The 12,367-nt window shown below is 33.7% G+C and overlaps 1 protein-coding gene and 1 pseudogene across 1 annotated transcript; both read left to right on the forward strand.

Annotated features, from left to right (window-relative positions):
- Positions 1 to 292: 292 nt before the first annotated feature.
- On the forward strand, positions 293 to 8,126 carry LOC149561183 (uncharacterized). Its single transcript, XM_089827755.1, has 5 exons — positions 293 to 538; positions 620 to 1,106; positions 1,189 to 1,232; positions 7,762 to 7,839; positions 7,998 to 8,126. Exons 1-5 carry the CDS (start codon positions 293 to 295, stop codon positions 8,124 to 8,126), a joined length of 984 nt encoding a protein of 327 aa, XP_089683881.1.
- A 2,793-nt stretch (positions 8,127 to 10,919) lies between these two features.
- Positions 10,920 to 11,739, forward strand: LOC149561184 (uncharacterized; annotated as a pseudogene).
- Positions 11,740 to 12,367: the final 628 nt, after the last annotated feature.

Below are 12,367 nucleotides of genomic sequence, written 5' to 3' on the forward strand. Positions count from 1 at the left end.
ACTTGACGAGTCCCCTCGTTTTATTTTCTATATTGTATTTGCCACGTCCACTCCTGTCTCGTATTTCCCGAATGGTAAACAACGGAAAACTTTTGTTGTGATATTAATCTATTTAAAGCCGACTCCACTTCATAGAAACACATTTGTTATCACCTGCCCTCACGCCGTTTTACCTTTTCATCTGACTTGTTGATCTTCATTGTTATCACCTGGCAGACTGAACAAATCCATTTTGGCTCAGCCTGCTTTACTCGCCGCATAATTGCTGTATCCAATTTCTACCGTGCTGAAAATGCAACATTTACAGGCAAATCCGCATCTTTTGTGCAATTCATGCGGTAAAGAGTTAGGGTTTATTATGCATAATGCCAATGTCTCGCAATTTGTTTACTGTGACGGATGCGTCAAAGCTCAGAAATCACACCCTGGCCATGATTTCCTTCAAAGTTGGGACAAAGAAATATTTCGAAAACCTTTTGCAGATTTTAAATTGGAAGGAAGCGATCGAGTAATTTTCAGAGCGCATAAGGCAGTACTGGTATGCTACAAACCCTAGCCGTTTACAAACCCCAATCTTTTTCTCTGTTAAATGTTGTATTTAAATGTGACATTTTGGCAGGCAGGGAAGTCCAAAGTTTTCAAGGCGATGTTGAGGGCACGAATGTCGGAGTCTGTTAGCGGCAAAGTGAAAATATCAGATATGAAATCTGCAGAATTGCGTCCATTAATTCGTTTTATGTATACAGGCCGGGTAGATCAAAGAAGCTTGGAATGTCACGGCGTCGCACTTTACAGGGGTTCTGTTAAATATGATCTGCCTCATTTGACGGCTATTTGTGAAAGTTTTCTTGAAAATAATGTAAAAGGAGATGTCTGTGGAGTGTTCGAGCTCGCTGTAGATGATGAAGTGAAGAAATTACAAGAAGCTGTTTTGCCCTTCATTTTCAGCCAAGGATTTCTTGAAAGCCATTCTCCGGCTGTAATGCTGAAAACTTTCTATAGTTCGAATACTATCCCGCTTACCGCACTAAGAATTTCAAAGATGTTGCTTTGCTTACAAAGCGTGCTTCCTATTGATTTGCACGTACACAAACTACAGAATGAGTGTTTTTATCAGTTTGGGTATGAATTGAATCGGCTGTGAACGAATAAAAAATCATGTTTTATCTGTTTTGGTGTTCAAAACAGATCATCTTGAGAAGGCGGTGGAAAAACCAAACGAAGTGTCGCCGGTAAGTTGGAAAACCACTGTCTCTCAGTCAAATAATATGAATGATTGGTTTATTGCATGCCAAAGTAGTATATTATTATAGAAAAGCGTTTTCGTATGTAAAGGGATGGGTTGATTTTTGCAATCGACGGCCCGAATTGCATCATCTTCAGCGTAAAAGGAAGTCTAAAAGCCCCCTTTTAACCCCCTTCCAATATAAAAATCTATTATTTAGAAATTATAAAGTCTTTCAAAAAAAAAACAAAAGACGCCCGGATAGACTTCCTTTTGATGACTTCACAATTAAATACGAAACGACGTCGTGCATGTTGAGGTTCTTTTGCATGAATGGGGATGATTATCTATTAAATCACTATTAACAAATATATTAAATGACCAAATTAATTAAACAGACGAGTTCCTAAAATGATTGTATAAATTATTTCAATGATAGTGACAACGTAGAATATGAAAAACGCTTACTTTCATTTACTTATTATTATTTATAGTAGTATTTATGTTATATTTAATTAATTTAATTATATGAAGTGTATTATGTTAATTATATTGGTTGTATTATTTGAAGATTTTTTTAACAATTTTTTGATGTATAGTTTTTTTTGGTATGTCGTATCATTGTACAGCTGCTAAAAGTATGGTACATTCCTTGTTTTAGTTATCTCTCATTTACTCTTTGTTCTTTCATTTCTCACATGAAATTCACTAAGGTTGTCTCAAAGGGGTATGCCCTTAGTAGTCCTGACCCATGTATGTTTATGAGAGATTTCTTATTTAGCAACTATCACCATCTATTCATCAATTTCTTTCTACTTAGCTTAATCACCATTGATACCTAAATATTAATATTATGGTGATAATCACCGCAAAGAGCCAAAAAGATGTTTCTTTTTACTATGAGATATATTATCATTTCCTAATTTCCAACTTCACAACAATATCTCAACGGAAAATGCTAGTTAATAACTATAAATTTCCTTAAGGCTCTTGGTATATCCAAACAAAATCTCCATAATGTTGATGTTAACATTAATAAAAATGCCAAATAGAGGTCAAACTTCCTAGGCAAATAAGAAGTTGAAGAAAACTTGTTTATAATTTTAAGTAATTTGTAAATATTGGGTTTCCTGTAACTTGGCATTTTAAGTGACAATCTATGCAGCTAGAAGCACCACATGAAATACTTATTTTTAAGTTCTCATAGTCTAGCTCCTAGGCTTCCAAATTTTGTGTTCCACTTAGAGTGTTCCCATTAAAGATTCCAATAGAAACTCACATGGTTGAAGATAGAGTCATCTTCAATGATGAAGAGATATATTTGTTTGGTATTCACATTTGGTAGAAGTGAGCCATTTAACATAGGTAAACAATATATTATTATCCACCACATACTATTTTTAGAGGGACAAAGAACCACTTACCCCTTCTAACACCAAGTAGGTTCTAAATTTGGGTTATAGAATATCAAATTTCTACCCTAGATATTGATAACTCGCCAAATTACCCCCTCGTATAATATTTTCAATCTTTTAGACACCTCTAGCAAACCAACTTCTAGCAGAACATCCATGTACCAATGTATACATCAAATTTAACTACATTAGCCTTTCTCTACAAATCTTGTTATTGCCAATGTTAATATTATTCTTGGATATCAAGTGCGACACACTCTTCCACCCCTACTAGATGGATTTAAACACATTTGAACCACCAAATCTAATGTGTATCATTTCTTTCTACAAGATATTTATATGTGGTTGCTTTTATGAGGATCCTTTGATAGGTGCTAGTCTACTTATATTTTCCTAACTAATATTTCCCAAGACTCTTCTCTCTACATATACATATAGAAAATTTATCTATTTCTTTATTATGAAATCAATGTAATTTAGTTAACCATACTATTTTATTGTTATAATAATGCTATTATAATTTTTTAGGTTAATAAGGTATAAAGTTAAATGTGGAATAATCTAGAACATTATTTTTATAAATGTAAAGTGCATATATATATGTATATATGTATACACACACACACAGATATATATATATATATATATATATATATTTGTCACTAATTTTCCAATTAAAATAAAATTTAAAACTGTCAAATTATAGAAGAGAGCACACAAAAACCATGGTGATAACCAAAAGGGTATATCAATTTCATCCATTTTTAAAAGATAGAGAACCAAAGAGATAAATAGATGATCCTTCTTCCAACCATCATATATGCATAGTAAACTATAGCTAAGGGATGACAAAAAAAACAATATTGATCAAATTACTTATGGAAAATACATACATAAGGGAGAGGAGAATCAAATCCCAATAATATGAAAGGATAAAACTAGTTTCATAAGTGAGAGAGGAGGAAATATAGGTGCCAAATCCATTTGAAGGAGAAGAGAATAGAGTAGGTCAAAAAAATTGATCTAGAGATGAATATCTAAAATACACATTCATGTGGCAAGATGGTTTACATTGTAATGCCTGCCCAGAGATCCTTGAAACAAGGATTCAATACAAGCCAAGATAATTTAAAAAAAAAACAAGTATGGATGAACACAACGCTCAACATATAAGGATCACAAAGATCACAATGGAAGACTAAACAAACATCCACACACCAATGGATCTCCAAATGCTACCACTAACCAAAACGACTAACCATAGAAGAACGCAAATGATTTCAAATTTGAAACATACTGAAATCAAAATGCAATTCCAAGTTATTCAAAAACACCATAGAGGGTAGCTAAAACACCTCTAAAAAACTTTCGATCAAATCAAAAAGTACTCGCTATCTGCCCTGATAGGTTTCTTTTAAGACTTAGGCGACACTTTAATACAACATTGTGCGATACTTTCTAGTATCGTACAGAATTTATAAAGGAGTGTGACACTTTCTAGATTTGGGTGACACTTCTCCTGAAGCCATGCAATACTTTACCAGAATTGTATGAGCTTTCTCTAATGGGCGTGCGATACTTCAATGTATCACTTGATAGTGTTTCTATGGGTGTGTGATACTTTCCAATATCGCATGACTCTTCTTCTTTCGGTGTGTGATGCTTTAAACTATTGTCCAATGCTAATGCATGGTCGCCCCGAAAAGGAAAGAAACACTCCAAGGCAAATAAGGGAATAAGACAAGAAGTCAAAACCTCCACACAGGGAGTACTAGATCCATAGTCGAGACATAGACACTTGAAACAATAACTACAAGATGAAAACTACATCTAACCATCTATCATAGCAGTGAAGGAAAAGAACTAAAAGCAACATCACAATGTATGAAAATAACAAAACTCATGTGCAGTTCCTCCTAACCACAATAGCATCATGAGACCTCGAAGGTCCTAGGCATCCCCGTGTGTAAGATCCAAAACTACTGACCAAATCGTCAGAGCTATCTTATGGGCACATCACTCCTAAAACATACTACATCATAAGAATAAGGAAATCTAACATGCTAAAAAACCTAAAGCATTAGACGTTCCAATCGTATCAAATCACATCATCTACATCATATGCTAAGCATCATAATAAGGGAATGTGTCAAATAAAAAAAATCATCTAAACATGATATACAAGCATTCCAATGAACACATAAATCACAAGAAAGCATACTTCTAAACCCAAAGTACCAAGTGAAAACATCCAACAACGGTCACACTAGGATAATAGATTGTCTCTATACACTGATCCCTAGCAATGGTAAAGGTAGCCATGTCTCCCAACCATGTGAAACCCGTTAGTCCACTCTCGCCATGCTGATGGAGATAATGATCCAACCACAAACTCACATAAAGAAAACATCCATGGCTATCACTCATGCCAAATAGTAATGATGACTGAAACCAAGATCATGCAACAATGTAAGTACAACAATTCTTCGTCAAACACTCTATGGATAACTATGTAGGGACTCTGGTGGAGAGTTGGTAACTTGGAATCACCTAAGCTATGGCACAAGGACAATCTTTCCCCTATGTACACCCTTGGGAGTCTAACACGCTAGAATAAATAAGTGTTCCCCTCGACACCACCCTTGGGAGACTAACCATAATTTCTTATCTTATTTAATTTTCTATCAATTAAATAAGTTATCACTTTTTAGAACTCCTTAATGCCAACCTGGGCTAGGACACCACAATTATGAGAGAAGCCCCTCCACTGACCTTACCCTACATACCCATACTCATCACATGATGAGTGCTTGTAGGCATGCATATTCCCAACCCAACCCCAAATAAACATAACTCCATTGAAATAAAAATGGGAGATCAAGCCTCACAAGTCACCTAAAAAATGCACAAGCATGTGCTCATGTGTAGCACACCACCATCATGAAGATCAAACACAAGGGCTGGATGAGAACACAAGTAGAAATAACACTCAATCAAATAATAACTCAAGAGGACAAATGTGGCATGCATCCCAATACAACATAAAAAGTGCAGAAATGATCTGATTGACATCCTATGGATGATCCAAGTGCACGATCAATAACATGCCAAGAAAACCTAAGAAAATTGGGTGACACAAATCAAGGTAAAAAACCCAAAACTCAGAAACATTAAAAATAAAACCCATTTGGTCTTTGGGCACAAAAGTCACAAAAATCGAATAAAATTTAAGTTTGGACACCATATGTGAAAATGGACAGCATAATGACATGAAATCCCAAACCCTCATCCCAAAAACAAGGAAAATGTTCATACCTGACCAACTAAGAAGAACCAGCAAACAAAAATAGAGGGGAACACTAGTTCTCAACCTCCAAACAAACAACTACCAGAAAAAATACCAGAAATGAAGCAAAAAAAAGGAAATGGGAGAGCCCTACCTGAAAGCAAAAGGGGTTGAAACGTGAAACAACACATTCAAATAAATAACTCACAACAGTTGCCAGAAATCATAGCACAATAAGGTCTTCTCGAGCTGGATCGAACGAGACTGACCTCGTAAAGATCCCACACCTGTAGCTCTCACAACAAATAGAAACGTGATCCTCAAGAAGAGGATTCTCAAAAAATCTCTCAATTTTGTAAGTTGCAAAAGTGATAAGTGAGGAATGAATCGATCAATTCTCCCTATTTTGTTTGAGGGAAATCATTTTAAACAATTATATTAAACCAAAATGGCATAGCTTATTTTGTTTTAGGGATGGACCAACTCGTTGTTGAGGATGTTAAAGCATACACATAAATTTGGGTATTGTTAGTGAACATATTTGTCTTTTGGAAAGAAATTTAAACAATGACTCAATATGTCCGAAAAGAAGAACAAAACATACTAACAATTGGATAGATTATCATTGCATTGATAATCTTCCTCTGAATTGAGAGGTACAACTCCCTCATAAAAGATATTCAATGAATTAAATAACAGGGTGTATCTTTAACCTGAAGATACGAAGGACTTTTTGACATTCATTCATAAACATGAAATGAATGTGTTTATAAAACTTGATAACTTAAACAGAAGTAAAAGTAGGAAGGAAGCCACAAGACTTGCCTATTTAACCTTTCAATAACACAGAGAAGAAAGAGAGAAAATAATATTCTATTCCATAGACCATGAATGACAATGCAAGACTGCATCTAAAACATGAAAGTAATTACCAAATGATTGATTCCAATCCAAGAATTAGATTTTCAGATCACAAGGTCTGATAATCCTAATCTATCTTTATTATAAATGCATAATAGAAAACCATAGGATTGACCTATCCTTGCAATTAAAAATGGATTATGACAGAAAAATAAAAAATGATGTCCCCATCCTCTGTTACAATCAATATGCAGAAAATTTGTCCTCTTCCTGTGGCAGCCTCAGGACTCTCGACCGTGAAAATAAGAACCCCCGACTTCCCTTTCTTTTTCATATTTAACTTCTTTTCTATCAACCACCTTTTTCAGTTTTCATAACTAATTTCTCCTCCCTTTTGGGTTTATCTCTTTTGTTGATTCATCGAGATTATTGTTTCATAACATTAAAGTTATGATGACAATAAGATATTCCATAATTGAGAGATATGTATATCATTTGGTGACAGGTGGCGGTAATCCTCAAGTCCTTATCTCCATTTACCAGTACGCATGACTTGAAACTGCAAAATTTGCCTATTCTGTGCTCTGTGTGCTAGCGTGATCATTTTTAGATTTCCTTTTGAAACCATCAGTTGCACATCCTATTCCCTGCATATAAGCTCTGCCACTGAGACTGGGCCTAAGGCTTCTCAAGGTTTCTCCCCACAAACATAACTTACAAATGGCCTGAACACATGGTTATCATCGTGGGACGATCCTTTCCCGCATGCCTCCCATGCTCAATGAGTAATCTTAGCATGGAATTAGTCAATATCTATGTCAGACAAACATCCATAGTTATTTTCACTTTGAATTGAACACTTAATAACTATTACAATATTGTTTCGAGTAATTACTCATGTTCGGCATCCTATGCTTTTCTTTTTAGAACTTTGTTTTCATGACAATGCTCTAATTCCACTCTTTTCTGCATAGTCAGGACGATATTTCACAACGATAGCGGCCAAATGTTTGTGTAATCCTCCCTTTTGCTTTGATAATGTCGGGTCTCAGGTCATGAGTGATGTTTACACTGGTGGAACTCGATCAAGCATTTATCGCTTGCTCATAAATCTTTGCAACCCGATCCGTTCTTGATTTCATGTATCTTGGTTACGAAGAGTAAGCCATCTGGCTGTTATCATGTACTTTATGCTCTCGGCATTTGGCAGGCCACAGATCATGACGTCTTCATTGGAGAAAATGTTGACATCCGATGGCACCCTCGAGATCAACCATATGGGATCATTAAAGAGCATAGGTGGTCAACACGCTTTGGGGTCCACGGTAAGATAGCTTAAACATGTGAGTCCCTGAAGTTTAGCGTAGGAGAGCATCCTTGTATGTGAGAGACAAAATTAAAGTGACTTTCTCCTGTTAAACCGGGTATGGCCAAACTCTGATTCTTGTTAACACTACTCGGCATGAGTAAGTTATCAACGCAAGTAAACTGATTTCAACTACAACACCAGACTTCTCCAAAAATCTTGTCTGTACTTCTGAAATAGTGTACCATGAAATGAAGTATGAAAACCATCACTCTTAATAACCAGTGAAGCTGAACAGACAACTGACAAGTTCGGATTTGTGGTCTTTGAATAAACTGCAAATTTGAACTGATTACCTTGTGCTTTTAATCCTGATCTTTGAACTTTGAGCCCGAGGACCTTGAAGATGAACTTCTCTGAATTCACTGACATGTTCTTTGAGGCTGAACTTCAATTTGAATTTGTGTTTCGAACTTGAACTCTGAATTAATGAACTCAATCTTGAACTTTAAACTTGAACTTGTGAACTTTGAGGTTCAAAGTTCAACATATACTCAAAACACTATCTTCTTCACAAGTCATGGTCTACAAATCATCATCAGTAGTAAAAATCAACTAAAAATCAACTAAAACATCAGGATGATTTAGAGATTCTTCCCATGTGGCCAATTTTCAAAGTTTAAAAAGCTTGTGCTAAAAGCATGCTTACACTCGTAATATCATTTATTGGTATTTTTCACACCATAATAATTTACATTTTTAAGGCTTCTCAAAGTAGAATTAGATGTTGAAATTTTTTCTAATCCCTCATAGAAAATGTCAAATCCATCATTCAAAGATATTTATAATTTTAATTATATTTTCAATTTTTTTCTATAGTCTCTTTATTTAAAATTGTTTTGATTTGAAAGATTATTGGGATTCCATCGTTATGCTTAAAAATATTTTTGAATAAATCTTTTAATGGCTTATGAAATCCACAACTTAGTTTGCCACTTTATACTATTGTCAATACTTTCTATAAAACTTGTAATTTTTTCTTAAATTGTATTGTTTGATAAATTACTTGTTCAATTTAAATCAAGGGATTAGGCAAAATGTTTATTCAAATAGATGTTATCACATATCTTTGTTTGAAACATAAAACTTATTCACATGAAATATAAAAATTCAAATCAATACCAGACAATTGTCAAATTAATAAAAAAATGTAAGAAAAACAAATATCTAAATTGATACTAACATATTTTCTTATATTACTTTGTAAAAAAAGTAAGACTTGATTAATTCTCTCCACAAAACATTATTAGTTTGATAGACATAATCATACTTCTAAAATAAAATTGAGATTTTTTGTAACAATGTATCCTATCATTGTTTGATAGAGAGAGATTCATAAAATAATTCAAATGGTGTTATTGATAATTTCCACGAGCATCAACAAGACATCGATCTCATATATTTCGTAATAATAGACATGCTTGAGGCTTTAAGTTCTTAAATTCAACAGAGTTAGAGGCCTTGATGAACATGATCATTTATTTTTACCAAGGAAGAATACTAGATTTGCAATAACAATAGATAATTAAATTTTAAAAAATGTTGACAAGAAATTAAAATATTATAAAGAAATGATACACTAAAGTATAATTTGTTATTTGATATAATTTTACTATTATTCATATTAAAAAAAATGTTATTATTAAGCTGAGAGGCTTTCTACAGTTGCAGCAATCTTCAATGTAAACATTTTCCATTTTGAAAAAAAATTGATGTTCACTTACATGTCAAAAAAATAAAATAGAAATAGATTAAATATAATTATAATTATAATCATGAAAAATACAGAGAGGAAATGAAAGTAAAAATGAGGCTCACGCCTCTAGACTCACATAAATATGCGATGATGGTGCCTTGAGAAGGATATCTCTCGGCTTATTTTATATATGTAAAATATATATATGCTAGTTGTAGTAGTTGTTAAAATATTTGTTGAATTAATGGTGATATTTTGACAATATTATTCAGACATTTGTGATTTGAAATTTATATTTCTATAATGCTACCTATAATTGAATTGTATGTCTTGGTTAGATGTGAAAAAACAATAAAATTGTGATGTCTAAATGACATGGTTGACAATTATTGGTCTAGATTTTTTTGGAAGCTTGACACCTAGATCAATAGTATGCTAATGTGGCATCACATTGAATAATGTGACCTTAAATTATTAGTTTTAAGCAATTATTTGAAATTTCTATCTAAGATTTCTACTTCATCCTCTCCCCTACAAATCCAAATAAATCAAAACACATCCTAAAGCTTATTTAAAGATGAAGCAAATAATAGTAATCTTGTCCTGTCCATTTCATCTTTTTATTGAATTAATATTACCAAATAAAATAGATATGTTTTTTCCATAATATTAATTATATATCTAATTTTAGATTCTTAAAAATCTTATATAAAAATTTCAAAGTTACTTCCAATTTCTACAACTTGACAAGTCCCCTCATTTCATTTTCTATATTGTATTTGCAACGTCCACTCCTTTCTCGTATTTCCCAAATTGCACGCCGACAGCTTGTCCCATCGTATTTTCTGAATGCTAAACAACGGGAAACTTTTGTTGTGATATTAATCTATTTAAAGCCGACTCCACTTCATAGAAACACATTTGTTATCACCTGCTCACCTGCCGTTTTACCTTTTCATCTGCCTTGTTGATCTTCATTGTTATCACCTGCCAGACTGAACTAATCCATTTTGGCTCAGCCTGCTTTACTCGTCGCATAATTGCTGTATCCAATTTCTATCGTGCTAGAAATGCAACATTTACAGGCAAATTCGTATCTTTTGTGCAATTCATGCGGTAAAGAGTTAGGGTTAATTATGCATGATGCCAATGTCTCGCAATTTGTTTACTGTGACGGATGCGTCAAAGCTCAGAAATCACACGCTGGCCATGATTTCCTTCGAAGTTGGGACAAAGATACATTTCGAAAACCTTTTGCAGATTTTAAATTGGAAGGAAGCGATCGAGTAGTTTTCAGAGCGCATAAGGCAGTTCTGGTATGCTACAAACCCTAGCCGTTTACAAACCCTAATTTTTTAATGTTAAATGTTGTGTTTAAATGTGAGTTTGTGGCAGGCAGGGAAGTCCAAAGTTTTCAAGGCGATGCTGAGGGCAGGAATGTCGGAGTCTGTTAGCGGCAAAGTGAAAATATCAGATATGAAATCTGCAGAATTGCGTCCATTAATTCGTTTTATGTATACAGGCCGGGTAGATCAAAGAAGCTTGGAATGTCACGGCGTCGCACTTTACAGGGGTTCTGTTAAATAAGATCTGCCTCATTTGACGGCTATTTGTGAAAGTTTTCTTGAAAATAATGTAAAAGGAGATGTCTGTGGAGTGTTCGAGCTCGCTGTAGATTATGAAATAAAGAAATTACAAGAAGCTGTTTTGCCCTTCATTTTCAGCCAAGGATTTCTTGAAAGCCATTCTCCGGCTGTAGTGCTGAAAACTTTCTATACGGTTTGCAAGTTCGAATACTATCCCGCTTACCGCACTAAGAATTTCAAAGATGTTGCTTTGCTTACAAAGCGTGCTTCCTATCGATTTGCACGTACACAAACTACAGAATGAGTGTTTTTATCAGTTTGGGTATGAATTTAATCGTCTGTGAACGAATAAAAATTCATGTTTTATCTGTTTTGGTGTTCAAAACAGATCATCTTGAGAAGGCGGTGGAAAAACCAAACGTAGTGTCGCCGGTAAGTTGGAAAACCACTGTCTCTCAGTCAAATAATATGAATGATTGGTTTATTGCATGCCAAAGTAGAATATTATTAGTTGCTGCCAAAGGCAGGAAATCTAATGGATCTCTTCAATTTTTAAAACCAATTAATTTGTCTAATAAGATTTCAGAATTATTCTGAGATCAAAATTTATTATAAAGTTCACATTTTCATCTTATTTAATGAAAAAACAAAATACCATTAAACTGAAATCTTATTGGCTCATGATGAAAAAAGCAATGAAAAAATTCATTTTCCTTCAACAAAAATGCAACTTTTTTTGAACACCTCTATTAATGCAAGCATTAATTGCAACTTTATCTCTATTAATGAATGCATTAATTTCAATCTTATCTTTTCCACATTTGTGACAAGTGGATAAACTTTTTAAAAGAAGATAATAGTTTTAATTGATATTTATTTTTTTCATTTGTAAAATGTTATTCAAATATAGATATTTTAATCAAATATAACAT

The sequence above is a fragment of the Cupressus sempervirens genome, chromosome 4 (genome assembly GCF_028749045.1).
Source record: "Cupressus sempervirens isolate cs-2001-9-10 chromosome 4, ASM2874904v1, whole genome shotgun sequence".
In the NCBI taxonomy this organism is placed as follows: Eukaryota; Viridiplantae; Streptophyta; class Pinopsida; order Cupressales; family Cupressaceae; genus Cupressus; species Cupressus sempervirens.